Source organism: Beta vulgaris, chromosome 2 (genome assembly GCF_026745355.1).
Source record: "Beta vulgaris subsp. vulgaris cultivar EL10 chromosome 2, EL10.2, whole genome shotgun sequence".
NCBI lineage: Eukaryota > Viridiplantae > Streptophyta > Magnoliopsida > Caryophyllales > Amaranthaceae > Beta > Beta vulgaris.
The window spans coordinates 52,067,710-52,095,644 of NC_079203.1; the positions used below are offsets into that span (position 1 = coordinate 52,067,710).

At 33.0% G+C, this 27,935-nt stretch overlaps 4 protein-coding genes across 5 annotated transcripts; 3 read left to right on the forward strand and 1 right to left on the reverse strand.

Annotated features, from left to right (window-relative positions):
- Nucleotides 1-9,762: 9,762 nt before the first annotated feature.
- On the forward strand, nucleotides 9,763-12,422 carry LOC104906591 (pre-mRNA-splicing factor slt11). 2 transcript variants are annotated; one of them, XM_010695366.4, is made up of 2 exons: nucleotides 9,763-9,941; nucleotides 11,799-12,422. In XM_010695366.4, exons 1-2 carry the CDS (start codon nucleotides 9,847-9,849, stop codon nucleotides 12,028-12,030), a joined length of 327 nt encoding a protein of 108 aa, XP_010693668.1. In that variant the 5' UTR covers nucleotides 9,763-9,846; the 3' UTR covers nucleotides 12,031-12,422. The 2 variants fall into 2 exon arrangements, with proteins under 2 accessions (XP_010693668.1, XP_019103777.1); XM_019248232.2 differs by having other exon boundaries at nucleotides 9,764-9,945.
- Nucleotides 12,423-15,510: 3,088 nt separating this feature from the next.
- On the forward strand, nucleotides 15,511-18,752 carry LOC104906582 (hypothetical protein). The gene is made up of 3 exons (XM_010695356.4): nucleotides 15,511-15,678; nucleotides 16,398-16,591; nucleotides 18,267-18,752. The coding sequence occupies exons 2-3, from the start codon at nucleotides 16,410-16,412 to the stop codon at nucleotides 18,451-18,453; spliced, it is 369 nt and encodes a 122-aa protein (XP_010693658.1). The 5' UTR covers nucleotides 15,511-15,678; nucleotides 16,398-16,409; the 3' UTR covers nucleotides 18,454-18,752.
- A 3,242-nt stretch (nucleotides 18,753-21,994) lies between these two features.
- LOC104897130 (uncharacterized) lies at nucleotides 21,995-23,548 on the reverse strand. Its single transcript, XM_010683950.3, has one exon. It carries the CDS (start codon nucleotides 23,546-23,548, stop codon nucleotides 21,995-21,997), a length of 1,554 nt encoding a protein of 517 aa, XP_010682252.3.
- A 492-nt stretch (nucleotides 23,549-24,040) lies between these two features.
- Nucleotides 24,041-27,555, forward strand: LOC104906572 (uncharacterized). The gene is made up of 3 exons (XM_019252196.3): nucleotides 24,041-24,398; nucleotides 26,462-26,509; nucleotides 27,245-27,555. Exons 1-3 carry the CDS (start codon nucleotides 24,110-24,112, stop codon nucleotides 27,397-27,399), a joined length of 492 nt encoding a protein of 163 aa, XP_019107741.1. The 5' UTR covers nucleotides 24,041-24,109; the 3' UTR covers nucleotides 27,400-27,555.
- The last annotated feature ends 380 nt before the right edge of the window (nucleotides 27,556-27,935 follow it).

Consider the following 27,935-nt stretch of genomic DNA (forward strand, 5'->3'; position numbering starts at 1 on the left):
AAACATTAAAAGAACATCATATTCTTCAACATAAAATCCAACAGTTTCCAGGAAAAACATATATTCCACCCAAAAGTTTCCAAACTTCTTCCTCAAATATGTAATTCTTTTTGGAAGCTAAGTATACTTTCATCAAATCAACAAGAAATACTTAGTTATTTTCTTGGAAAAAGACAAGTGAAACCTAAGAAAGCCAATATATTTTACTACTAACTTGGTAGTCCTCTAAAGTGCTTTATAAAAACAACACTAAGGGTCTGTTCTCCCCAACTTATTTTCAGTTCAGTTCAATTCAGTTCAGTTCAGATCAGACCAGTTCAGTTCAGTTCAGCTCTTGGCAATACTTTCACTCTCACATATCACTATTCATTTCAGTTCAGTTCAGTTCAGCTGTTTTATGCCAAATAGAACAGACCCTAACTTGATACTCAAAAGCATTAAATTTTGGAGTTCACGTAAATAAGAGCTCGATTATTGCAAAGTCTTGACCAAAAGTTTGAAATGTTTCGCTCAATACCAAACAATAAATGAAAACATTGGATTTTGACTTCAGTTAGGAATTTCATATTTTTCAATCACTTCAAATATTAGAAGATCTACCAAAATTTTATAGAAGTTTTTTTCGAGTATATTTTTCAATCACTTTAAATTCATCTCAATATATATTTATCGAATAACACCCTTTATTTTGGTCACATGTTTATAGTTAATATATTCATAATTAAAATTTGCGTGAAAGCCAAATTAGAGATTAATTAAAAGTTTAAAGGTAGATAGATATATATACAAGTTGTCCTAATTGTCTTTTGCATTTTTACCTTATTGGCTAACACCCCGTCATACGCGAGCCGAGAAAGCAATTTTTTACATGCAAATGGTTTACTTTGCGGATCATTATCAAAATTAGGTAGCGTTTTTAATGACATGAATTATGTGATTTGGATAACAAATGATCATGTGTATCCCGTTTGTTGTTAGAAATATAAGAAATTATTCCTAACTGTACAAGTGTGGAGAATAATTGTGTTAACCTGATTAGGATAACTCTAACATTCAATATATATAGTGTTTATAATATCGCTTAGTTTATTTTTTTTTTTTCCTTTTTACCCTCTCATGTCGCTATCATGTGGTCCACCATTACATTATTAATTCAATTTTACTCCCTTTCTCTCTCCTATTTTAACCCCTTTTTATTAATTTATTTATCTCAACCCCTCTCTCCTACTTTACCCACCCCACATCCCACACAAATGGATCCTCCTTAGTATCTGTAGGAACAGTAACAAGGAAGATCTGAAACGGAGGAAGTATAATCATTTAGGTTGTTCATCTAAAATCAGAATGTAATGTTCACTTATCCAACACACCTTATATGTATTTATATCTATTGTGACCACTATGTTTAAAAAAAAAATATTAATTAAAAACAATAACATGACATGCTTGGATGGAGCTCTCTATAATATTCTAAGATTGTTTTTTAAAATCAAACACAAATTTTTCATCATCCAAAATTCTAATATATATGTAACTTTATCGCTATAGATTTTTAGTTTTTGTTGTAACAATAAATTTTACTAATAATTTTTGTTGCAATACTAAATTATTTTGGTTCAGTGGAGCAATTAAGGCGAGGTTTTGAAAGATAATATGTCCAATTATGTAAATTGGACCTATTATAAAATGCTATAATCACATGCTGTATACTATACTTATAGCTTAATTATTATTATATTTATCAAAAAGAAAGGCTAAAAAATGTCTTACCAATTCATGTAATTAAATATATTTTCATGAGATGTAAAACTATATATCTTGTAGATGGTTCTCATTTTGAAGCATATTTCAAGCACACTTCAATTGTAAAAAATGATAATGTTTGTAATTATGTAGCAAAAGTTATATTCAATTTACATAATATAATAATTTAGGTTGTTTATTCAAAATTAAATGTAGATTTCTCCCTATTCAAAACTCCTTTTATATATTTAAACTAGTATTTGGACCGGGTGTTGCCCTGGGTTGCCATTGTTTCCCGAACTTGATATGTATTTTTTTCCATTCCTATTAAAATATATTAAGAAAAAATAAATATTTAAAAGGTATTAACATAATAATGTGGACACTTAAAGCATAATTAAAAGTTGGTTGGGATGGTAATTATGCCATCTATAATAGCTAGAGGTCACGGGTTCAAATCTTGTTGCAAGCTAATTTTACTTTTGTTAATGGACAATTCTAGTGGAGTAACAGAGGTGTCATGTAGCGTGTATACATTGTCACGCACGCCTTTTAATATATTTGTATAGATATGTGTAGAATTCATTTTTTTTCTATTATATTTTAAAATAAAAATTAGTGACATGACAATCTTATGTGGTACTCTCTGTTCATAAGTTATAGAACTATATTGTATATAGATCTTATTTCGAAGCATAATTCGAGCACTATCCAATGGTACAAAAATTATAATATTCTAAATTATGTAGCAAAAGTTATACATAAATTATATAATATAATAATTTTTTTTTTGAATAGATATAATATAATAATTTAAGTTGTTCATTCAACACAAAACTCTATTTTTCTTATCAAAACTTCTTATATTTATTTAAATTTATGTAGAATTCTATTTTTGTAAAAAAAATAAAAATAACAAATGATGACATGACAATCTTACGTGGCGCGCTCTATTCATAAGTTGTAGAACTATATTTTATATGGATCTTATTTTGAAGCATATTTCGAGCACTATCCAATGGTACAAAAATTATAATATTCCAAATTACGTAGCAAAAGTTATACACAAATTACATAATAATATAATAATTTAAGGTATACATGGCAATCTTATGTGGCGCACTCTATGCTTCCGAAAAGTTTATCCTTTATATATAGATTGATTATGCTTCTTAAGCTAACACACAAATTGGAGTCTTACATTAATTTCAAAAAAAAAAAAAATGTAAATGAGTAACGTATTAATATTTCCTCGTGTTACAAGTTATAGTACTTATTAAGTTTCCGTTTACCATAATAGTGATAATAATATATCAAATCAACTTTGCTACATTATAAAATTTCTAATGGGTTCACCAAACCTTAATTTATGGTTATCCTTTTACAAAATAAAAAACATAGTATCACCGATCTGAAGGAGAAATTTGAGAAAATACATTGTAGTTAATTTGACTCATGAATAGAAATGGAACGTGCCTTTATGACTTGAAAAATGATATTACAAACTTTGTCGAATCAACTATTTGAAGGACTGATCCATTGTACGATACGAGTTTATGCAGCGGATAACTATTTGTCTAAAATATGTAGACACTTTATAAACTTATATGAGATAAAATGAAGAACTTGTGAGAGAGGAAATAAAGAAGTTAATTTATGAGAGAGAAAATGCAGAAGTTATAAGAGAACGAAGTTAGAAGAAGTTATTAAAGGAGAGAGAAAGAGAGAGAAGTTATCAGAGGAGAGAAAAGAAAGAGCGAAAGAATGAACACAACAAAAACTGAGAGTTGTAATCATTACGACTCACGTGAGATGGATCGGATCCACACTAAGGGTCTGTTCTCCCCAACTTATTTTCAGTTCAATTCAGTTCAGTTCAATCAGTTCAGTTCAGATCAATTCAATTCAGTTCAGTTCAGCTCTTGACAATATTTTGACTCTCACATATCACTATTCATTTCAGTTCAGTTTAATTCAATTCAATTCAATTCAATTCAATTCAGTTCAGTTCAATTCAATTCAGTTCAATTCAGTTCAGCTCAATTATTTTATGCCGAAAAGAACAGACCCTAAATTAGTGTGCGCCAGGTTCATATTAGTTTTTTAAATAATCCAAATAAAGTAGGTGCAGTAAAATATCACAAACTTTACTCTCTTTTGTTTAAAGATCATAAACTCATAAAGTTTATTTTATTATATTACTAGCTTTTTATGCACGCGATGCGTGCGATGACATTTTTAGGCCTAATTATTACTAAGTAGTAAACAAAAAGTAAATGCAAGTTAGTATTTTAAGTTCACCTCCATTTTGTGAATAAGATTCTTTGAAATACCATCAAATAGTACTCCGTCTACATTCTGTTCTTTCTTTTGCAGTCATTAACTCTTTGCATTTTAAGTAGCATTACAATATTACTCCCTTAGTTAAACTTATCTCTATTGAACAAAAAAAAAATTGAGTCCATATTATCTGTTACGTTGAATTTCCAATGCAACAATATTACAATTTGGCTAATTTATACTTTGATCTACACTTGTATTTGAAACCCATATTATAATTTGGCTAATCTATACTTTGATCCACATTTGTATTTGAAACCCAAAATTTTGAGTGACGTGTTGTAGCCTGTAGGCACATCCTTCTAGAATTTTAACAAAAAATTTTACTACCTTTTCCACTACTTGGCAACATCAGTATAATTCCACTACTTTTGCTATTCATTTTCTCTCTCCTCTCACTATAAATCTAGAAACCATATTATCAAGGAACCTAGTTTATCAAACTATACACTATATACAATAAGAAAATCAGCCTTTTCAAGTATTAAGCAAAGCAGTAGATCTAATTCATCAAAAATCCATCAGTCGTATCAACCACTTTTGAAGGAAGCAAACCAACTTCAGTTTTTTCTTGGGTCGATTTTCTAACAAAGAAAGGTAATTTCTTAAATAAACTTCAGTTTTTTCTTGGGTCGATTTTCTATCATCCCAAAATTTAATTCGAAAAGTATGAATCAATTTCAGTTTTTTTTCCCTTGCCTAACATCTAAATTATGATTTCACAAACTTATATTTAAAATTTTCATCAGTCTCATATTTAAAATTATATTTGAGATAAAATTGTAAATTTTCATACACAATTTGATATTGAATTTTTTTTCAAAAAACAAAAATCGTTTCTTTTATCTTGTTTTCTCATTTAACATGAAAATGAATTAAATTAAATTGTATAAAAGCCCTTTTTTTCCATTTTAAAATGTTACAGCTGTTTTGGTGCTTAATTTCATTATTTTTTTTCGCAAAATAATGTAATTTTTTTTTTCTGAAAATGGTTTTAGCAAATTAATTTATTTCTTTTTTTCTGAAATTGATTTTTGCAAAAACCGTTCGCGAAAACTTTGATTTTGGTTTTTTTTTTCAAAATTTATTTGTGAAAATGGTTTTTTTTGCAAAAGTTATGAGCAGAATTTTGAATATTGGAATTTAAAAAAAAAATAAATTTGTTACTTTTATCTTGTTCTATTATTTCATGTGAAAATGAAGGGTTAAATTTAAGTCTTTTTTAACTAATTGCTTTCATCTCCCTTTTTTCTGTTAGTCGCTACATAACAATTGCTATTGTTTTTTTCAACTAATTTGAAATAATTGGAAGATTAAAAGAATTATGTACCTTTTTTGGAAGTTTGCAAATCGTCGATGGACAATATGTGTGATATCCCCATGAAATTTTATGTTTGTTACAGATTTTTATGCATAGTGTGTATAGGTAAAGAATAATTGTTAGTGAAATTTGTGAGTTCTTGAGAACAATGATTTGTAAGTGAATTTTGTGAATGTTTTTTTTATGTGTTTACGCCCTATTATATTAGTTTTGGTTTGTAAGTTAATTTTTAGTTTTTTGTAAAATTTAGTGATTTGCGGGATTTCTTGAACGTGATTTAGAAAGGGATTTGTAAAATTTCCTAACATAAGTGATTTGGGAGCACTAGTAGAATAAATGATATTTGCTGCGGTGATATTGCTGCGGTTTTACCTATACGCAACAATATTACACGCAAAAAAAAAGAAAAAATAGAAAAATAACTATATTGCTGCGGTTCCCGCCCAAAACCGCAGCAATATGGTTCAACGGATGCATTTTGAAAAAAATGTGGGGCCTGGAAAGACTAATATTGCTGCGGTTTTGGGCGGGAAACCGCAGCAATATAAAAAAAAATATTTTTAAAATATATTGCTGCGGTTTCCCGCCAAAAACCGCAGCAATATTGTATGCTTTTTTTTTAAAAAAAAAGGACGCGCGGGTTTGGGCTTTATGTTGTCAAATATTAAAAGTATGCTATTAGGGTTCCTTATCTCTCAACCTCTTTTTTTTTTTTCTCTCGGCCGTTTTTCAACTCCCTCTCCTCTATCTCTCCTCTCACGCCTCTCTCTCTCCCCTCTCACTCTCAATTTTTCGCCTCTCATCTCAATTTTTCGAATGAATCAACACATCAATTCTCAAATTGGGTGATTTTATGAGATCTATCTCGTTTTCTTCGTCGGATGTTCGATTTCTTAGTCGGCTTTTCCATTTCTTCGTCGTTTTCATTGTGGGCTGTTCGATTTCTTCATCGGCTTTCCGAAATCTTCGTCGGCTGTTCGAATTCTTCGTCGGTCGAAGTCATTCCTTCGTCGGCTGTTCGATTTCTTCGTCGGTCGAAGTCGTCCCCTCGTTGCATGTTTGATTTCTTCGTCGGTCGAAGTCGTTCCGTCGTCGGCTGTTCGATTGCTTCGTCCGTCGAAGTCAATCCGTCGTCGGCCGTTCAGATCGAGACAAAGAAAGCCCCAACCTCGCGCTAGTCGACGACCTTCTTGGGCCGTTCAGATAGTTCCGTCGTCGGTTTCTTTTTTAGATTATTTTTTCAGAATTTTGTGTTTTTTTTTTCTGTTATTATTTTCTGTAACACCCTCAAATTTCTCTCTTTTGGAAAACTCATTTTAATATAAAACTCCTTGAGAAACTTGAGAGTATTACCGCCACGTGATAACGTTAAAGGCTTTAATACTAACTACTAAGTGAACTTGAAACTAATGCAGCGGAATTAACTTAAAAATAACTTCTCTTTATTAATATAAACTTTATTGTACAACTATATAACAATGAAAATAAAGAAAATAAAATAACAACTCCTTGACTAATTATGATTCCTCACTAGCTCCCCATATGAAGTATGCATCAATCAACCTGTAAATTCTGCTCACCAAAAGGGTCATCACAGGGACAATGCCATAAAACAAAACAAAACGCGTGTCAGTAAAAATACTGAGTACATGTATATGCGGAATATTAAACACTTTATTTGATTAAACTTTTGAAATATTTAATTTCAAAAAAAAACCCTTTCTGGATACTTGATAATACTTTATAATATAAAGTATATAACCTTATAAAAATCCTTTTTCCTTGCCTAGGTACCTTGCCTAAAGTGTGCACACCCCCCAAGTTTAGTATTCCTTACTGAGTCTATTACGAGGGGAACTACCTTGTCCACATGACTTATACAAAAAGTACATGGGTAAATAATATAATAGCTACCGTTCTTGCTAATAAATAACAAGCCGTGGCCTCTTTATAAATTGTGATCATAAAAGATCATATATCTAATAAAAATCCTTCGAAATAATCCTCCTTTAAAAAAAATAAATTCTTAAAACTTAGCCATATAAAGGCATAAATGAAATCATCTTGGAAAATTGTAATGATACATTAGATAATAAATTTTGTATTAATAACAAATAACACCACAAAGAAAAAAAAAATTGACTAATCATGCGTGGGTGTTGACAATCCTTAGCTTGGAGAAACAAACTGACGCAATGTTGCAACTAAGGTCCAATTGTAGACTATGAAATCTCATATTAAACGTGACTTTACTAATAAATTTAAAAATCATACTATCAACTCATTGTAAGCTACTAATGATCATACAAAAACTCAAAGAAGTTCATAATAACTCGTAACGTTTAAAAATCAACTTCATAAAACAGATGTTTCAATTCAGAAAAACAAGTCTAAAACATTATACTACCTATGTAAATAACATTTAAAGATCTACGTATACACGCACCTTGAATAATTATAACTATCAGGGAGAAGAGAAAAGGTAGGCTAAGAGGGAGAGAGAGTTTAAACTTGAGAAAAGAGATTTATTTCTCAAATTTGGTGTGAAGAATATGATGGGTAGAGACCCTTATTTATACTAGTTGGGTAAATAGGATAAGAATAGGAATAGGAACTAAAAGATAGATTTTTGAGAAAAGATAATTACTTTAGCTAGAATAAATTATCTTTTATGATAATATAGCTAGAATAGAGGAATATTCCACAAGATAAATAGTCTAGATGCTTAATTAACCAAAAGATAAAAGAAACAAAGTAACTAAAAGATAAATAAAACAAATTTAACCAAAAGATAACACAACCACAATAACCAATTTGGATGCAACTCACTGACGTGAGTTTGCACCGAATTTGGTTAGTTGAGATTTTTTTTTTTTTTTATTTTATTTTTTTTTTCTTTTAATAAACCTTTTTTGTAAATTCTTTTTAAATGATTTTTAAAGTATTTTTAGTTTTCTTTTGAACAAACTACTTGAATATAAAACTTAGGAAGGTTAGGCCCAAAATTCATTTGGGCTAAAATTTATTTTAAATACCCAAAACTTTTCTTATAAAAGCCTTTCTAATAAATAATAAGCCTTTTTAGTAAATAAAACCTTTTTCAAAAACTAAAAATTTTATAAAAAATATAAATATTAACTTACTAAAAAATACGGAGTATTACATTTTCTATTGTTATTTTTGTAATTGTTGTTACTTTGGTTATTGTTGTTGTAATATTTTCAAATCTAGTGTTTTATTGTATTATCTTATTATATTTATAGTATAAATTTGTTCTTTCATTTTTTGAAGTTACATAGTAGATTTTTTATAATCTGCCTTCAAAAAAAGTAATAACATAATATGTTTTTTTTATTTGTGTTTTTTTTATGTTTTTGAATTTTATATAATAACTTGTTGTCATTAGTTTCAATAAGTAATGTTTTATTTTATTTCAACCTTTTTATTTTCCAAATCTGATGTCAAAATAAAAAAAAATATTTTTTTTTTCCTGCCCAACGTATATTGCTGCGGTTTTAAGTAAAAAACCGCAGCAATATATGTTGTACTATTTTAATCTAAAATACTAATATTGCTGCGGTTTTATACTTAAAACCGCAGCAATATATGTCAAATATTGCTGCGGTTTAAAATCGTAGCAATATATTAATTACCTATTGTTGCGCCCTTAATTGCTGCGCGCCCAAAAACGCAGCAATAGGGCAGTTTTTAACCGCAGCAAATAACATTTATTCTACTAGTGGAGTGATGTTGAAATTTAATTTTCGGTAGCTTTGTTTGACTCCCCATTTTGGTATTGATATTATTTTTGTAATTTAGTAAAGGAAGGGGGGCAAAATAGTCAGTTCAAAAGAGGACACCATAGGTCCCCTTCCCTTATGTAATAGAGATTAAAGGGGAGATAAACTTTACTTAAAAAGTCCGTTTATCTCTATTCTATACGGGAAGAGGGGTAAGACACCAAAATATTAGAAATCCTATTTTACCCTCACTTCATCTCTATTCTAACTACTTACTTTAATTAAAAAAAGAAAATGTAAAAATTAAAAAAAGAAACTACCTAATTAATTTAAAAAATAAAAAAGGCATTACAGGAAGAAAACCATCAACAATTCAAATATCTCTAATTTATTAGATATAATTCATAATTAATTTAATTTTTTACATTCCTTAAAAAAAAAAAATTAATTTTCTATATATCTTCGCATGCATCGCGTGCATATAAAACTAGTTTAAGATATACTTGAGCCAACGCCCAACGTGGCCTTCTCAAAATCTTTTTTCTTTTCTGAAACCGAATAAGATATTGACTTTGTTTTCATTGATTTAGTTATAAATACGGTTCACAGGAAAAATATAGAACACACTTAAAGTTTTATAGTTTTATTTGGCTTCAAAAAAAACTAACAACACAGAGCGTATAAGTATAGCAGAGAATAAAGATGGGTCAATCACAGTCGCAGGGTCCTCTCATGGAAGTACAGAAGGAACTGGAAGTTTGCGAATCCTGCTCGATCAAAGATCCGCAGTTTAATAAGTATGTAAGTGTCTCTCATCCCCTCTTCGTTTCTTTCATGTTCAGCAACTTCTTGAATGCTTATTTTCTATAACTGCACATGCACTTTTGTTAATTAACTACTAGAACTAGTACCAATCAATTTCTTTTTAATCATGCATATTGTACTTTGACACTGATCATATATTTTATTTTCGCTATTATTTACCCTCCTCCGTCTCGAAATATAGTTCCTGATTTTAATTTTTCATTGAAATTAAATTAAGTAGAATTTAAGAGGGATAATAAAAATTTGTTGTTTATTTAAATAAATATTGTATGATTAAAGATGATTTTAAAAAAAAGAAGGAAGATAATTGGTGAAAAAACATTAATTATGACGAGTTGTGCTAATTGTCTTTTGCATTGTAACTAATTCGCTAAAACCCGTCACATGCGTGCCAAGAAAGCAAATTTTAACATGCAAACGGTGTACTTTGGGGCTAATTAATTATCAAATATAGGTAGTGAATTCATGACTTGAATTGTGATTAAGGGAAAAGATGATTATTTGTATTCTCTTTGATATTTCAAATATATGAAACTAGTCCTGAGTTACCAACAAGAAACACTTGCCGTATTTACAAATATATTCACTCCTAACTCTTTCCTTCCACTAATATGATTTCTTGTTTTTTTTTTTTTTTTATAGAACCTAAATATAACTTTACCTGGTAAAGTTTCATTAAAACTCTAGAGAATTCGAACTTTCGACTTTCGACTTTCGTACCAAGAATTAAGGTGACAATAATGGTGTTTTGTGATCACAAGTTCACAACATCAATTGAGTGGTTGATTTATTAGTGTTGTGTGAGGGTGAAGCTACAAGGGGTTTGTGGTCTATATATTTTTTTAAGCGGCTCCTATAGATTTTTAAGGTATACTTTTATAAAATATATTGTTATATCATATAGTGCTCTTGCTTGAATGGTAAAGTGAAATAAATGAATTGCTTCAAATATTTTTGACCCTATTAACTTTTGATTCTTGAATTTGCCGCGAGTGTTTTGTTATGACTTATGGGTGTGATTCACATATATACTATTCAAAAAGATGCATTCATTTAGGCTATGTTTAGTTCACCTGAAATTTTCTGATCTGAACTTATCTGATCTGATCTGAACTTATTTTTTCTGATCTGATCTGATCTGAACTTATTTTTTTTGATTACACGATCTTATCTTTTAGATTTTTCTCAATATATAAGAAAAAATATAGTCATGTGGGGTCTTGTTTGATTCGTCTCAGTGAGTACTTTATTAATATTCAATTATTATAATTTTTACTAATATGTAATGAAAGATATAATGATTTTTAAATATAAGCATGATCTGAACTGATCTGATCTGAACTTATTTTTTCTGATCTGATCTGATCTGATTAGATCTGAAATAAGCAAAAATAAGGTGAGCTGAACATAGCCTTATATGTTGTCGTAGTTTACTGCTTTTATATTATTACTCCCTCCTCTTATAGTATATAGTGTTTGCATTTTTATTTTTGGTGTCCTAAAATATCGTGTTTATTTTCTTTTTTATCAATTTATTTGAACTAAATTACCTTTCATTTTTCTGTAAAATTTTCAAAATACCCCTCCTTATCTTTCAATATGTGCCTCTATTTATTGTTTTACACCATTCCAAGTAACATCTATTGCCTTTTGATTTTATTTTAAAGAAAAAAAAATAAAAACTAGTTTCAAGATAAAAATGCCAAAAAATCACTTCCTTGTAAAATCCTACTACTCATTCAATTTTCTTTAATTCTCGTAAAAAATGAGAAGTGAGCAAACGGAAGGAGTATTATTATTGTCTTTATTAATGTATTGTTTCCTTGCAGGATAAAGGAGGTATCGAGGAATGCGAGATATGCACAAGACCTTTTGTTTATCTGTTTTGGCATGTGGAGGGGTTTCCACCATATAAGGGAACACGCATTTGTCGCTCATGTAGCAAGCTGCGTAAAGTTTGTCAATGCTGCCTCGTTCAATTTCACGATCCTGAAGCTAAGCCAGTGTTTCATTCGTTTTGTACATCCAAGTAAATGTCTAAGTTATGAAGCTGCCACCTGATTTGTTTACTTTGACGGGACTATTCTCGTTTTACTTAGATTTGCTTACTGATAATTTTCACAATTAACTTGATCATATTTTTTTTTTTTTAAAGATAGATACGATGAAGTTTCATTTTCGACCAAAACCTTTCACAAGTCAACCCGATTTTAGGGATTAAACCTTTGATTTTGAGGTCTCATTTCCACAAGACTAAGCTTAATTAGATTGATTGTACTTGAAATAATGATCAATTATATGTTAAGGTGTTTTTAACTTTGTTTTAGAAAAAACAAGGGAAAGTGTTTCTAGCTTACTATCAAGCTTTTGGATTTCCTTCTTTCTCCCTTTGCTCTTTGATGACGAAATAAATATGAATGCAGGAAAGAGAAAGATGATAGCATTAAAAATGAGAGGAATGTTGTTGTATTTCTCCAAAGTTGATTCTAGTGTTTACATTCCTTTGTTCTTATACGTGCAATGATATTCCCATATCGGGTATGTGCCAATACCATGACATTTATGTAATTTTTATGACAAAAGTAATATTAAAAAATTATATAAAAAAAGTTTCATATTTATTTTGGGGAGCTTGTTAGTTGAAATCTTAAACCATATCTGGGCTACATCAAATCATATCAGTTCGATATATAAATCATATTTGAGCTACCTCTAATCATATCAAGTAACTGATATGGGAAAAGTTGTCCCATACCGGATATGGGACTATACTTTCTCGTTCTTATACTACTTGCTAGTTATTACAAGACAAACTAGGAAAATGCTAGGAAACTGTCTAGAGGAGAATGAAACTTTGACTGAGTATAGTACATTGATTACATCAGCAAATAGTGGGATAGTACATAGGCACAAAATATCAGAGATTAGTAGCACAAAATGATAGAGATGGATCATGGATCCACTAATTTCATCACTCCCCCTCAAGATGGTAATGAAGTAGAAGAGTGAGATCTCATCCTGATTAAGAGTTGCTGGTGTTGAGCTATAGGTAAACTCTTGGTGAAAATATCTGTCAATTGGTGATTAGTAGGTACATACTTAGGTTTAATGATATTTTGAGTCACCTTGTCCCTGATTTCAACATGTTTAGTGCATTCCTGGTGAAGTGCATTCACTGCTATTGACATTGCAGCTTGATTATCACATTTGAGGGTGACATGAACACTAGATTTTATCCCAAGTTCCTTCAGTAATTGAGAAAGCCACACCACTTCACAAGTTGTAAGAGCCATAGCCATGTACTCAGCTTTAGCACTACTTGATCTGGCTACCATCACCTTTTACTTCTTCGTCTTCCATGATAAAGGTGAGTGACCAAGCAACACAAGGAATCCAGTTGTGGACTTTCTCGTAATAGGAAAACTTAGCCTGGAGAGGATCTTAGATACCTTAACACCCTCTTTGCTGCTTGCATATGAGTGATGGTAGGTTTTTGCATAAATTGACTCAAAGTGTGGATGTTGAAAGCAATATCAGGCCTGGTAATGGTCAAGTAAATGAGCTTGCCAACTAGGTGCTGATATGACATATGAAGTATGATCTTTGAGATGTTCTCCTGAATCTGGAAGGAGTTTGACATGTATATATCAATATGTGTTGATTATGTTCTTACGTAAAAAGACGTGTTCATGTTCTAAAAATCATAGCATATTTCTATAAATTATTGTTCTAAACAAATATTGCATGTGTTCTAAAAATTATTGTGTATGTTCTAAACATAAATCTGTTCTCACATAAAGACACATTCTCACTAGATCCTTAACGACACACTAAAAACCTCTTATCAAGTTAATAGTTATGGATTTTAGTTATTAATAATAGTTTTCATATTATTAGTCATAGTTATGGTTCTGGATTAATGGTTATATTTGTAAGGTTAATATAGTTATGATTTTTAATTATTAGTTATTAGTAAAATGTGTTATAATATGGTTTTTATGATATAACTAATATACTTCAACGCTTAACTAATATAATTTAACACTTAACAAATATACTTCACCGCTTAACTAATTCATCCAGGATCAATTTAAGGTTAACATAACTAATAGGTCCAACCGCTTAACTGATTCCGCTGCTGGTTTGATGTGATGCACTCGCGTGATGTAAGTATGACCTCAGTTGGTCTCACATTAACACTAACGTGAGACCGTATTCTCAAAAACAGACTCGATTTTCAAAGAATTTACACATAAAAAGGAGTATATATACAACTTTTTAACTACTCAAATAAATATATAAATTTAAGATAATAGTCAACGACCTAAACTTTTTATAACTTACCAATTTTAACTAAATGCTTGTGGAATTTGGAGCATAAAATGAGGTGAGATATTAGTTATATATATTCTCTTTAAGATAAATATTTAAATCACATCCCTACTATTATTATAATAAAAAAACAATGAATTACCATAAAACAAAACAATTAATAAAGAGAAAGGGGGAAATAAATTAAAAACATTACTTAACAAGTGTACCTTATGCTATTATATAGTCTTTAGTCGCTTGACCGGCCACTGCTACCTATAAATCTCAAACATTGCTTATAGTAACGTTTTACTAGAGGGGTTCATAAAAAATCAAAATCGAAATACTGCGTCGAAATATCGAAAAATCGGTCTAAATGGGTGGTTACTGTACCGACAAAAAAAAGTTTTAACGATACGGTTACTGAACCGATAAAGTTAACGGTTAAACGGTACGGTTACAGTTATGATTTGTGAGTGAACGGTTAACTGAAATAACAAAATATGTTTTTCTCTATTTAATTGTTGTAAAACATTTCCAAACAATTACATTAATTCTAATATTTGTTGATAACTTACAACAATTAGAGGAAATATGTAATTATTTGGAAACCCTAGTACTAATATAAACACTATAATTAGGAAATGGAGTGAATTCTTAGTGTTAGTTATGTTTTTCAATGGGTTTTTATCTACTATATAAAACATCTTATATTAGAGTATATATAATATTAAAATATATGCACAAAAAAATTGAAAATAATATATATGTACATTAAGTAAAACATAATAGTATAACTTAAATAACGGTTAATGGTTAACCGGAAAACCATACCAAAAAAAAGGTTAAATGCTTAGGTGGAAATTGGTCTAAATGGTTACAGTTACGGTTCGCCAAAAGAACGAATCGAAACATTCGCTTACCAAACCGAAATGTTTTTTCGAGACGGTTAACCACCTATGAACACCGTTATGTTTTACAACCGGTACCCATAATTTACTCCAAACGTCATCCACTAGACCACTACTATAACTATCTTACCAAACAAGTATAATTTTAAGTAGCGTTTTGATCTTGTTTTATCATTACCTAAAACGCTAGCGTCAATCAGGACCTAAGTAGAGATACTTTTAGTCCGAATAGGCGAATACTATCCACATGAAAAATGTCCGATCCAATAGATGAGTTCGGACCCAGTATTCCCTTAGGTCAGTAAAAAATACATTTTCTTTCTCTCCAAGACTCCAACCTCACCCACTCAACTACTCTCTTTCTCTCTCTCATTTTCACTCAGTCTCTCTCCTCTGGGAAAAATCTTGGAGACCTCAAGTTTGAAATCTAGAAACTTCATTTGCTTCATCTTTTTGAGATCCAAATTCTACAATTCGAAGATAACAAGTGAGTTTTGTAGATAGATTTTTGTTTCAAAGATAAACAATCGCAGATTAAAAATATGTGTATTCTGCCTCATTCCTCGCTTTGAATAACAACTTAGGGTTTTTTCTTTCTTAGATCTTGATTGTATTGAATACGCATATTGAACGATTGTGATTTTGGTTCGTACTTGAAGTAAATTAGATTATATATGTTAATTGAATGTTTGATTGTTGATTTCTTAGATCTGAATTAGGGTTTTGTTTTTATTAGATCTGGATTGTTGTTTACTACTTAAATTGTGGTTGATTTTTACACTATTAGGTAATTAGGTCTATGTTTGATACGACTTTTTTGAGGTGAAACCGTGAAATGTTGTTTGGGAATTTGTTTTTTTGGATGTGTAAAATGCGAAAGGGTAAATGACTTTCGTTGTAGAATCGGGTTGATTTCGAATCGACGTCGGAGGGTTTCAGAGTCGTTTTGAATTCGGAGCTGGATCAAGAGCTCATGAGCTCGGAGTCGAATCCATGGTCTGATTTATTATTGGGTCGAATTCGGCTCCTGCATTGTCTGCCCCGACCCATTGCCATCACTAATTATATGTGGAACATATAGTTGTTGCATAGGAGGTTGATTCATGCTTTAACTGTATCAGCTTTATCTTGCTCATGTCGAAATGTTGCAATGAGGATGTGGTGATCATAATGTGATGCTAAGATGTCGTTCTTTTGTATTCGCAGTTGTGGAATTCGATGGCGTCAAAGCTTCGTCAGCTGCAGTCAAAGGCTTGTCAGGCTACCCAATTCCTCTCCAAACATGGGGAAGTCTATTATAAGCAGCTGCTAGAGCAAAACAAGGAACATATCCAAGAGCCTGCCACTGTTGAGACATGCAATCGATTGGCAAAGCAATTGCTTTACACTCGCCTTGCCAGGTGGGTTTTAATAGTATAACTGTGGATGTTACTGAGAAACTTTTCTGTAATGCCATAGTTCTGCAGCTGTTTGTTGCTTTGAGGCATGTTTAAAAGCATAAATGGTTTTCTGTTTCTGATTAATTGAATTATGACATGGCTGTTCGGCTGTTCTTAGCACGGGTAGGATGCATATAAGCTGGTTAATAGTCATCTTGGGAGTGAGATGGGAGAAATTCAGGATATTCACTGAGCTCTTGTAATTTTGTTTTAGTATCTTAGTATATATGTGTTAATAGAGTTGTAAGTAATTATTTGGGAAATAAATGAGGGTTTGCTGGAATTATTGTTTCTATTCTGGTATTACTGTTGAGACTTGCCTGAATTTATTGGTCTGACTACATACTTCATTCAAGCGACTGTCCAACTGATCAAGGCTGAAGCTTAAGGTCATCTCTTAGAATTTTACTTAGCAGTAGGTGACAGCGTCACACATACAAAATGCATGAAAAAGGATGTATGTGGATCTGTTAATGGAGGGGTACGTTTGGTCATCTGTGAGGGCTTTTATATAACTTTCTCTAATGTGATGACTTGATGAGTCGAAGTGTCAGATCCTATTGAATATTCTAAGAACTAGATTTGTATAGTTTGGTGTTGAATTTTGAGCTCGTGTTCCTTGTTTCCCAAATATGTGTTCTTACAGCAAAACTTACACAACTCCGACCTTGCAAATTCCTATTTATCCTTTTTCTCCTTTGAGCAGTGTTGGGATTTCAGTATTTATACCAATGCTTAGGTTTCGATGTAATTAGATTTCCGACTTGCATATAAAGCACCATTGCGGAAGAAATCCTTGGACTTCGATTCTGAAGATCTTATGTGAAATTGTCCACCAGATGATGACAGTCTTGCGACATTATAAGCATCCAAACAGTGTTTGATGTTTGACAACTCCTACTCATTTGTTCCAATTTTCAAGGCATTGTGATATTCACTTGCAACATGATTATAGGGCAGGTCCTAGAGGGTGTGTTATGATAATCCCAAAGAAATCTGGGGATCGATGTGGCTGATTATTTAGGCCTTTTGTCATCATGCATTTCGTTTAGAAATAAAATATTTACTAGGACTTTCGGAGGTGACAACATTGACTAGGATTTGATATATTATGTACTCTTGCCTTTTAGAAAATTCTTGCCACGTCCTAAACTCCTAACACATTGTAATTGAGGATCTAACATGATTTAACAACATTGCCCTTTGTAGAAGTCGTCTCGCTGACCCTCTCCTTCACTCATTTCAGTAAGCAATCAGACCATGGCCCATGGGTCTCTTATAATTTTGTGTAATGTGACTATTTTACATCCTAAATAGTGCAACGTATTTTTGTGTTATGAATCATGGGAGGATTTGTGATCTAGTCACTTCCAATTGTAGCTCTTGCTGAAGCAGCCTCTCTGTAAATGCACGGGTAAGGCTGCAAAAATCTGGACTCTCTGACTTGCTGAATGTGAGAATGTCATGAAAGTAATGTGTGTAATTATATGGTATTGCTACATGGGATCATACTTATCAATCTACTCTATTATTCTCCTTGAAATTGTATAAATGTTGATAATCATCAGCAAGAAGATCCACATATATATCGAAACAATTAAATTGATGGTGGATATAATTTTATTTGTTCTTGCAGCTTACCTGGTCGTCGTGAGGCATTGTGGAAAGAAGTTGATCAAGTTAAGCAAGCATGGAAGAATAGAAAGGACATGAAAGTTGAGGAGGTTGGAGTCGCAGCTTTGTTTGGATTGGAATGCTTTGCATGGTATTGTGCTGGTGAAATTGTAGGACGGGGCTTTACCTTCACTGGCTACAAAGTTTAACTTCACATCCCACATCATGTGACTTGCTTTGAGACAAGTTGGCTTCTTTCCATTCTCTTTGTCCCCAAGTGCCTAGTTGAGTTGAAGATTTTTGAGAAATACCAGACACCATCAGGATTTTTGTAGTCATCGATCAAAGGAACGAAGTTCTATTCCTTTGAAATATGTCTTCTGTTGCTCTCTCCCTCTCTCTTAAGAGAAATTCACATAAAAAGCAAACTTCATACTCTGATATTTGGCCTGCTGATTGCAATGTATTTGACATTGAATGGCTTAATAGTGAATAACTATCTTCTTTAGGTCTGGTGAAGAGTGTGTTGCGAAAGTGTTGCTCGATAAATCATTCAATGTTGTCATAAATTTGTTAATAATATGTGCATGAGCAACTAGGCATAGTCTAACAGAGGCTTGAAACCAAACGATTTAGGGGCTTTGCTTCTGCTATTACTAGTGCTTGTTCTATCAAGTTCTTGGTTGCCCACTGCCAGTATTCCAGTCCCTGAGCTTCGATTGCTTTGCGTACTAGATCATAGTGGAAATTTATTCAGCTCGTTTATATCTGCAATTGGAAAAAATTAATCTTCATCCAATCTTCAGTGGCACGGTGTTTAAGTTCCGTTGCTTAATAGGATTTGAATCCTCATAATCTTTTTTTAGCACAAATGATAGGTTTTTTTTTAAGGGGTGTTCTCTTCACTTGAATATTCTTGAACTTATTTTGAACTTAACAAAGTTTATTACTTTATTTTAAGGTTAAGAGAGGTGCACCCCAAGTTAATCAACTTAAGCTCACTCCACTAGTATGATTCAAAAAGTCATTTAATTGGGTAGAAATTTAGGCTTGATTTTCGAGTTGGGTCTAACCGAGCCAAGTATCGGGCAAATTCATTCAATTATGGACTTGATTTAGGCTCAAAATGTAGTTTTAATCTAAGAGTTGTCTTGTAAGAGACCACGTACTTTTAGTTCAATGTTAGGCATGCTCCAAGTCCAATATTTAGAAGAGAACATGCCACCTTTTTTTTTTTATAATATAGTGACTAGTTTAATCTATTTAGGGACCAGTTTAATCTATTTCGTAATCAGTTTAATCTATTCAGTATTGACATTATCTAACCTATTCAGTAACTAGTTTAATTCATTTAGTGACTAGTTTAATCCGTTCGGTAAGACTACCGAGTTATTTTTCGAAATTGTCTGTTGTAGTTCGAAAATCAAGAAAAAAAAAAGAAAGAAAAGATAAAGGATGATTAGGATAGTGTTGGGTTAGAGTGAAATGAAATGGATTTGTTAAAAAATTCAGTTTTAGATTTGTCTAATTTTATTATTCTAATAATACTTCCTCCGTTTCTTTTTAAGTGAGTCACTTTCCTATTAAGGAATAGTCATAATAAGTGACACACTTCCACAAATGGAAAAAAAAAAAACTGAATTATTACAATATTGCCATTACAATTAACTCACCTACCTTATTAATTATTCTAACTACTAACCTAACAATCATTAATTACATTAGGGTTCCCTCCTTTTTTTTTATTCTTGGAATCATTCCCACCTACCATTTTCTCGATCATTCTACACAATTCATTCCAGCCTCTCACTCATCTCTCTCTCATTCAAGAACCCTAAATCTTGAACTTCTCCTCTGTCACTCAAAAACCCTAACTCTTATCTCTGATTCATCTCTCTCTTCTCTCTGAAAACTGATCTCTCTTAAATTTCTGTCGCTTCTACTTGCTGCTTTAATATGTCTTCTTCGTGGATTACCGCGGATTACTTGTTTGGCTGTGATGATATGGATTCTTCGGAGGAATCGAGGCTGATGCGATTGATAGATCGTGCCAACCACGGTTCATCTTACACGTCTACTGAGCTCCCTTACGTGCGTAGGGGTTCTGAAACACCAACATCCAAATTGGTGTTGCCGAAAAAAGAAGATATTGTGGTGGAAGCTACGGTGGATTCGAGATCTGCGTGCTTGGGTAAAAGAAAATTGCAATTTGACGAGTCCCTGAATCTTCGCCTCAAAAGTCTGCAGATGAGATCCCCAAAATTCAAACTTCAACCTATGTTGCCGAAAGCCCTAAAAATGCTGGAAAATTAAAAAAAAATTGACAAATCATGTCTTGCTCTGAATTGGTGAAGCGTTTCTTACTTTATCTCTTAAAGTTTTTTTTTCATGAATTTATGTGTGGTGTTGAATGATTTGTAATGTTGGCTCTGATATTTGTTGGTTTCATGCTTTATTAGTACTTGTGCGTTCATTATTTCTTTATGATATTTTTTATCTCTTAAATTGCAATTTTGTAATGTTGCTTGTGATATTTGTTTGGTACTGATTTTAGTGTGTGGTTGGATCTGATTTTGCATGATGATTTGATGTGGTTGTGAATTCAGTGTGTTTTGGTGTGTGTTTGGTACTGTGTTTGTATGATGTAGTTGTTGTGGTTGTGATGGAGTAATCTTGGGGTTTATGGACTAATTTTGGTGTGTGTTTGGTACTGTGTTTGTATGATGTAGTTGCTGTGGTTGTGATGGAGTGATCTTGGGGTTTATTTACTGATTTCAGTGTGTGTTTGGTACTGTATTTGTATGATGTAGTTGCTGTGGTTGTGATGGAGTTATCTTGGGTTTATGGACTGATTTTGGTGTGTGTTTGGTACTGTGTTTGTATGATGTAGTTGTTGTGGGTTGTGATGGAGTGATCTTGGGGTTTATGGACTGATTTCAGTGTGTGTTTGGTACTGTGTTTGTATGATGGTGTTGTTGTGGTTGTGATTTCCCTATGATGATGATCTTTTTACACCATAAATGCTTTCAACCTTTTTTCCTCTCAATGTGTTGGAGTTGCTGTGGTTGTGATGGAGTTATCTTGTGGTAGTGATGGACTGATCTTGGGGTTTATGGACTGATTTTTCATAATGGTGTTGATGTGGTTGTGATTTCAGTGTGTGTTTGGTACTGTGTTTGCAAAATGGTGTTGTTGTGGTTGTGATTTCCCTATGATGATGATCTTTTTACACCATAAATGCTTTCAACCTTTTTTCCTCTCAATGTGCCCCTAGCATTTTAATTTGTCTTTGCATTGATGAGGCAATTGTGTGTTTGGTGTTGTGCCTACTGGACTTGTGTGAAACAATGTGGAATAATTCAAATTTGCATGAGAGGATGATGAATTATCCTCAATGATGAATGAGGTCAAGTTTAAGTTTCACATTTATTGTCCATGTATTGGCTTTCCCCCACTTATGCCACCAATGTATTGACTTATTTTGCATGTTGGATGTGGCTGTTAGGAGGTTAAATATGGTTATGTGCATATTGGTGATTGGGGACAACCTGAGGGAAAGAACCAAGCCTTTCATTTTCTTCAAACATGTTCCTTACATGCATTACTTGTGGAAACCAAATGATGTGAAATGCATTGACCTATGTACTTTACAAAAAAAGGTCATAACTTTACAAAATAGGGCCATACAACCTCTATACTAAACAAAAAGTGTTTGACTTCTATACTTTACAAAAAAATGTTTGCCTGCCCCTACTGATCTTCTGGAAGCAATTCCATTGCTTCAAATGGCTCAGGCCCAAACACAATGTCTTGATTGAGTAGATTAACTGTGTCATTTACCAACTCCTCTGAAATTTCAACAGTAGTTGGTAGTAGACCCAATCTGTCCATCTTTTTTTTGGAATTGTGTGGGTTTTTGTAATTGTTTCCACCCTTGACCTTCAATATCTCCACCATAACATACATCAAATGTATCCAAGTATAGTTGATTATCCTAGGCTCATACACTGTGTATGCATCTTCAACACTTTTAATCAACTCATCAACTGTTTTTGGAAAGCTCTGATGTTGAATTGATTGAATGGCTTTGAAGAAACCCAAATCCAGTATATTGAGGTCAGGTGACTGGGCTGGCTGGCAGATTATGTTAATTTCAAAACCACCTTCTCTACATGCTTCCAAAAACTCAGCATCATTAGGTTGGATATGGGGTCTAGCATTGTCCTGCTGAATCCATATCTCTTTGCACCCATTCTCTGGCCATTTTGCTCTAATTGCTGGCAGAAGCTTGTTGATTATCATTTCCCTGATGGTTTCCTTTGTAATACTTTGCTTTGCCTTCTTTTCAATTGTACCTGCTGGTCTGTTAGCTGACCACCTTTGTGCTCTAACTTCATCTATGAATGGGAAGATACCAATCTTCCCATCCCATAATATGTCCCCTGTTGGCCCTAACCATGGTCTTGCTATGGCAGCTAAGAACATAACTTTTGTAATGAATGCTTTTGATTGGCATGCTCTGTATGGGTCCTCTTCTTCTGATAACAAGTAGAATCTTTGTGTGATTTTGCTCATGAAAAACCATTTTTCATCAATATGAATCATGTTATAAAGATGATTAAACTTTGGCAATTCATTCATTGATTTTGGTATGCTTTGAGACAACACAAATTTCATTCTTGCTACCTTGTGTTTTGGTGTGAGTTTGGGCTTGATTGAGTTTGTATGGCTTCTGAGTATACCTCTTTTTAACAACCTGTAAACTGTTGAGGGGCTAACTTCTAAGGCCGTAGCAAAGGACCTGATGGTTGTCCTTTGCTTTAGAGGTACCCTTCTCAAGGCTTCATCATCTGTGAATTTTACCTTTCTCCCACAATTTCCAATTTTCCTACTTGCAACATTGACCTCTACACCATCTATTTTCTGCTTTCTAGCAAGAGTCCATATCCTATTCATAGTTGATCTACTACATGAGTATTTCTGCCTTAGTGTTGTTAAAAGTCCCCTTGGTAATACTAACTCATCAGATGCAGATGCAAACATTTCAATTACAATTTGTCTTCGTATGTTGTTGGGCAAGTTTGGTTTTTTGTTGTCTTCCTCATTACCCCTATCTTCATTTAACTCATTCATTGTTTGTTCTTCATTTTCAGACTCATGGTCAGAGAAGTACCATACCTCATTATCTTCTTCCTCTTCTTCTGCATTGATATGTTCTTCGAAGTGCAGCTCTTCTTCTCCTATTGTGGTGTCATCACCAACTCCACTAGAAAGAATCCATGCTTCAAAGGCTTCTTCATCCATGTACTTATTAATCTACTGTGATGTGTGTGCGAGTGGTTGAATTTGGAGTGCTGTGTGTGCAAGTGGTTGAATTTGGAGTGCTGTGTGTGCAAGTGATAATTGTAATTGTTTAGAGAATTTGTATAGAGAAAAATATTTTGTTCCCTCTAAAATAGTGAAGGGGAAAAAATAGAGCATATGGTAAAGTTAGTACCCTGTATAAATAGAGGCTTCTAAAAAAATATGGAGCCAAAGTTTGAATTTTTTGGAGCGGTCCCCAGAATCTGTAAGTGAATCTCCAAAAAAAAAATTTGGAGCCAAAAGTTTGAAATAAATGTGGCAGTTTTGTTGTTCCCTCTCTTTTTCTTTGTCATTAGCGTGTAATTGTTGGTTGTATGGGTCCACACTCAAACCTTTAATTACTTTCTCTCTCTAGCCTCCTTGGTTGGTGTGCCCTTTCTCTATGTTCCACTTAAAAAGAAACGGAGGAAGTATGTGTTAATCTAATTACTTTGGTAAATCTTTTGTAAGTTGAGCTGCCTTCTTGAGAGACCGACGATAAGTAATTGGCGCAAATCAGAAATGGCCTCAACTCTACACTCTCTCTCCTACTCAACTATGCTTTCCACCCTCGAATTCCATTCATCTCCCAAAATTCACTCTTTATTTCCCACAGTAGATTCCGCCTGTTTATTGACAAATTCTCTAAAATTGCCCACTAAAAACACAAACAAGAACTTCCCCCAAATCAATTGCTGTTCAGAAAATCAAAGTAGAATCACACTCAGAACTTGCAAATTTTGCAAGACCCAATTCGATCCAGCTCTTAATCACCCTCTTGCGTGCCGATTTCACACTGCCCATTTTGGAGGTACCGTCTAATTTGCACCAATTCTTTTTCTTTTTGGTTAATTGTTGTCTTGGGTACATAAAATTAGGTCTCATCTTCTCGATTGTATGTAGTATATTTACAGTAACTTTTTCTGGGGACTAAAAGAATTGGTATTTTCAATTTTGTGTTTATATTGACAGATAATAATATGATGAATGATGTAGGGGAGGTGCAAACTATATATTGTTGATAGGTGCAAACTATGTGGATATTAAATGTTGTACTTTCTATGTTTCAGTAGTTTGATTAACTTGGAAAATCTAATAAATTAGACTGAATTATGGACCATTAAATATGTTAGACTGAACTCTGAAGAATGAAAATGTACAAGAATTGACTGAGCCATGAACTAGGTTGCACATAGACTGATACGGGTACAGGTGCGGATTTGGGGGACAGAAAACGGCAAGATTTTGAAATTTTAGGAAAAGATACGCGTACCCATACAGGATACGGTACGACCTCGTACGAGTGCGGGTACGAGTACGTGACCTAGAAGAAGTACCCATGCTACATAGGCCATGAACAATTGCGAGAAAGATAGAAACTTGGGACATCTAAATCACTCGTATGAATGTAAAATGAATAAAGATCTTTCTGATGATGCCTTAGGGGAAGATTTACTTGGAATGCCATTATATTTTTTTTCTGGTGCTTTAGATGCATGAAATTTCAACTTTATATTTGTTAGCTTGGTTCATAGCTAAGTTTAATATTTGTTTGATGACACATACTTCTCTTTTTATGTCACTCTATCCTATATCTTTGGTGGAAATGTATGCAAATGCTCATTCATCTTTTCATTTATCAACATTTTTGAAATCCTGCCTACCCAATGCAGACGGGTAGCTCAAAATTCCATTTAGTCAAGACTATATTATGTACTCATCGTCTCATCCTATTCAGAAAAGTTGCAACTATTGGAAAAAATGTTCAAAATTCTAAAATAATTGTTGTTATAGATTCTAAGTGATCCTCCGAGGGAACCGGCCACTTGAGTGATGGTGAGAAGATAAAATGCCACAACTATTATAGAAGGTAGCTTAAGAAAAACACGATGTCTTATTTTATATAAATGGAAGGGGCGATATGACTATTATTCCCAGCTGTTGGATTATAATTAAGGATGTTTTATGTGAAAGTAGCTCAAAAATTTTGTACTCGAGGGGTGTACATTTTTGCTTGGCATAACTATTCAATCGTATCATTCTTCACTATGTACTTTTACCTCCCTGTGGCCCATTTCCCCATCTAATGCCAACACCCAACACTAAGTTTGTTGGAGGTTCACGACATAGATTCTTTTCGCATTTTTGTTATTGGAGAATCTCTTTGGCCGATTGCCTGAACGGTACGAGTGGGCTAACAGCTAAGGCTGTTATTTTTATTGCTTGAAAATTGTCACCCTTTCTTCATTTTTCTTTTTCTTTTGACATGGAGGACATCCTGGACTGGACACCATGGATTTAAGTGAGGGTGTATTATCATTTTTTTTTTTTGAACTTTGACATAGTGCTTGTAATTCTTTGGGTATGAGCAACTTTTGTTGGGTCTGGAGTATTTTACAAGTGATTTTATTGGGCTCTGCTAAGTATATGCTTCTCCTGACCCAGCTAGGGCCATTTGCTTTATTGTTTTATATAGATTGTTGAAATTGTAGATCAGTGGCTTACCTTCGAACTTCTAAACACCAGAAAAATCAAGAAGAGCTGGACTTCATATAGAATTTACAACTTCGATACATTTTATTCATTAGTTTACTTTGGCAGCAAACATAGTCTCCTGCTGCCACTCGGCCAGTCTCTGTTTGGGCTTTGGAATGATGATGTTTGTTTTCTTACATGAGTGTAGGCTCCTATATAAGGATCCTACTCCTAAGCCCCTTAGTGGCTGTTATAGAGTGTTTGGTGGGCGGTAACTGATTGTGAGAATGGTGATGAATTTATATGCCAGTGTCTGTCCATGGTATTGAAATTTCATCCTCAAATAGGTGTTATTCTTCATTACTCAATACCACCTCTAAAGTGGTAATAAAAATTCAGGAAGAAAAAGAGGTACCTGCAGATGGACAAGCATCGCCATGGATATTGGTACTGCGCTTTCTTTACAAACTTATATGTAAAATTTATTCTCATCAACACCATTTATTATCACCTACTGAACGATTCATTAGTGCTACAAATAGATTTCTCCCTTTACGTGTCTGATCTTAATCGAATCAATATGTAGCATCATGTTGCTACGTCAGACCCATCTTCATTTTTGCTTAATTCTGCTGTCCTGATTTTGCTGTTTCTAGTTTTTGGAAGGGAAAGTCATAGATGAGGTAAAGCAGGAATGTTATTCACTTATGCCTAAGCATATACCTAGGAGCCAACTATTTGTAAGATTTCCCACATTGATGTGATTAAACATCTCTCTTGCGAAATTCTGAGTTACATGTAGAATGCCAAGGATTCCTGAATGGTGCATGTGTGTACCATTGTATGAGGATGAGGCCGAAGTATCATGAAGGCAAAGTGCTTTCTTCCTAAGCATAAGTACCGAAGTATCGTATCATATCCTAGAGTCTGAAGGTTACTTACTCTGGGAATAAAATGAACTAGAGGTGGTCATGGGACAGGCCGAGCATTTAGCTAAAACAGTGGCCAAAGTTCAAACAGAAATGTTCTTTCCCTCAGTTCTAGAAGAAATGAACATTTTGAGAAACATTAATGTTTAATCAGGGTTTAGCATATCCTTATGTTGCCTCATTTTGGCTGCTCTCTTGCGTTTTATATTCTACGCTTGTATTTCCTGCATCTTGATCTTTGTTTCTTAAGCAGGGGAGACAAAGAGGAAGTTTGAGAGTGTCCACACCGGAGGTACAATGAACACCCCTAACTCCGGCCAAGTTCTCGAGTATTGGCATTGTTGTGGATCAGAAGACCAATTTGACCCCGGATGCACATCAGCTCCACATTCATCATACGATGATTGATAACGCTCCGCTGCCAGTTGCAAATTTATGTGCCATGGCTATTTCAAGCTTTTGATTCTTGTAAAGTAGTAGGGTAAGCTCACATATGATTGCACCTTCTTGTGGCATTCCATTGTCAACACTCGTTATTCAAAGAAAATACTCTCGTTCGCTAAATATTACTCCATCCGTTTCTTTTTAATCTACACACTTTCCTTTTTAGTTCGTTTCTTTTTAATCTACTCACTGTTGCTTTTTTTCTATTTTTTGGTAACATATCACATCTACTTTCTCCTTTTTTTCCACCCATGTCATTCACTTTTTAATATTTTAAACCACTCCTTTGTTTCTCTCTCTCATTTTTCAATTTTTCTCTCATATTTTTGTACTTCCTCCTTGATTCTCCCTTAAAATAAAGTGAGTAAATTAAAAAGAAACGGAAGAAATACTACTCAACTAAATTATTTTCTCGATGAGAAATGATAAACCTCTAACTGCTAGATGTTTGCCAAACATCTAACATTCATGTGGCAACATATAAGTGGTACACATGTCAT

Bases quoted from the DNA above. Each gene is read 5' to 3' on its own strand.
- LOC104906572 (XM_019252196.3), top strand. From the start codon at position 24,110: ATGGCCTCAACTCTACACTCTCTCTCCTACTCAACTATGCTTTCCACC. The intron at 24,399-26,461 runs GTACCGTCTAAT...ATAAAAATTCAG, and splicing joins TCACACTGCCCATTTTGGAG to GAAGAAAAAGAGGTACCTGC. The intron at 26,510-27,244 runs GTACTGCGCTTT...TTTCTTAAGCAG, and splicing joins AAGCATCGCCATGGATATTG to GGGAGACAAAGAGGAAGTTT.
- LOC104906582 (XM_010695356.4), top strand. From the start codon at position 16,410: ATGGCGTCAAAGCTTCGTCAGCTGCAGTCAAAGGCTTGTCAGGCTACC. The intron at 16,592-18,266 runs GTGGGTTTTAAT...TTGTTCTTGCAG, and splicing joins CTTTACACTCGCCTTGCCAG to CTTACCTGGTCGTCGTGAGG.
- LOC104906591 (XM_010695366.4), top strand. From the start codon at position 9,847: ATGGGTCAATCACAGTCGCAGGGTCCTCTCATGGAAGTACAGAAGGAA. The intron at 9,942-11,798 runs GTATGTAAGTGT...GTTTCCTTGCAG, and splicing joins AAAGATCCGCAGTTTAATAA to GATAAAGGAGGTATCGAGGA.
- LOC104897130 (XM_010683950.3), bottom strand. From the start codon at position 23,548: ATGGATGAAGAAGCCTTTGAAGCATGGATTCTTTCTAGTGGAGTTGGT.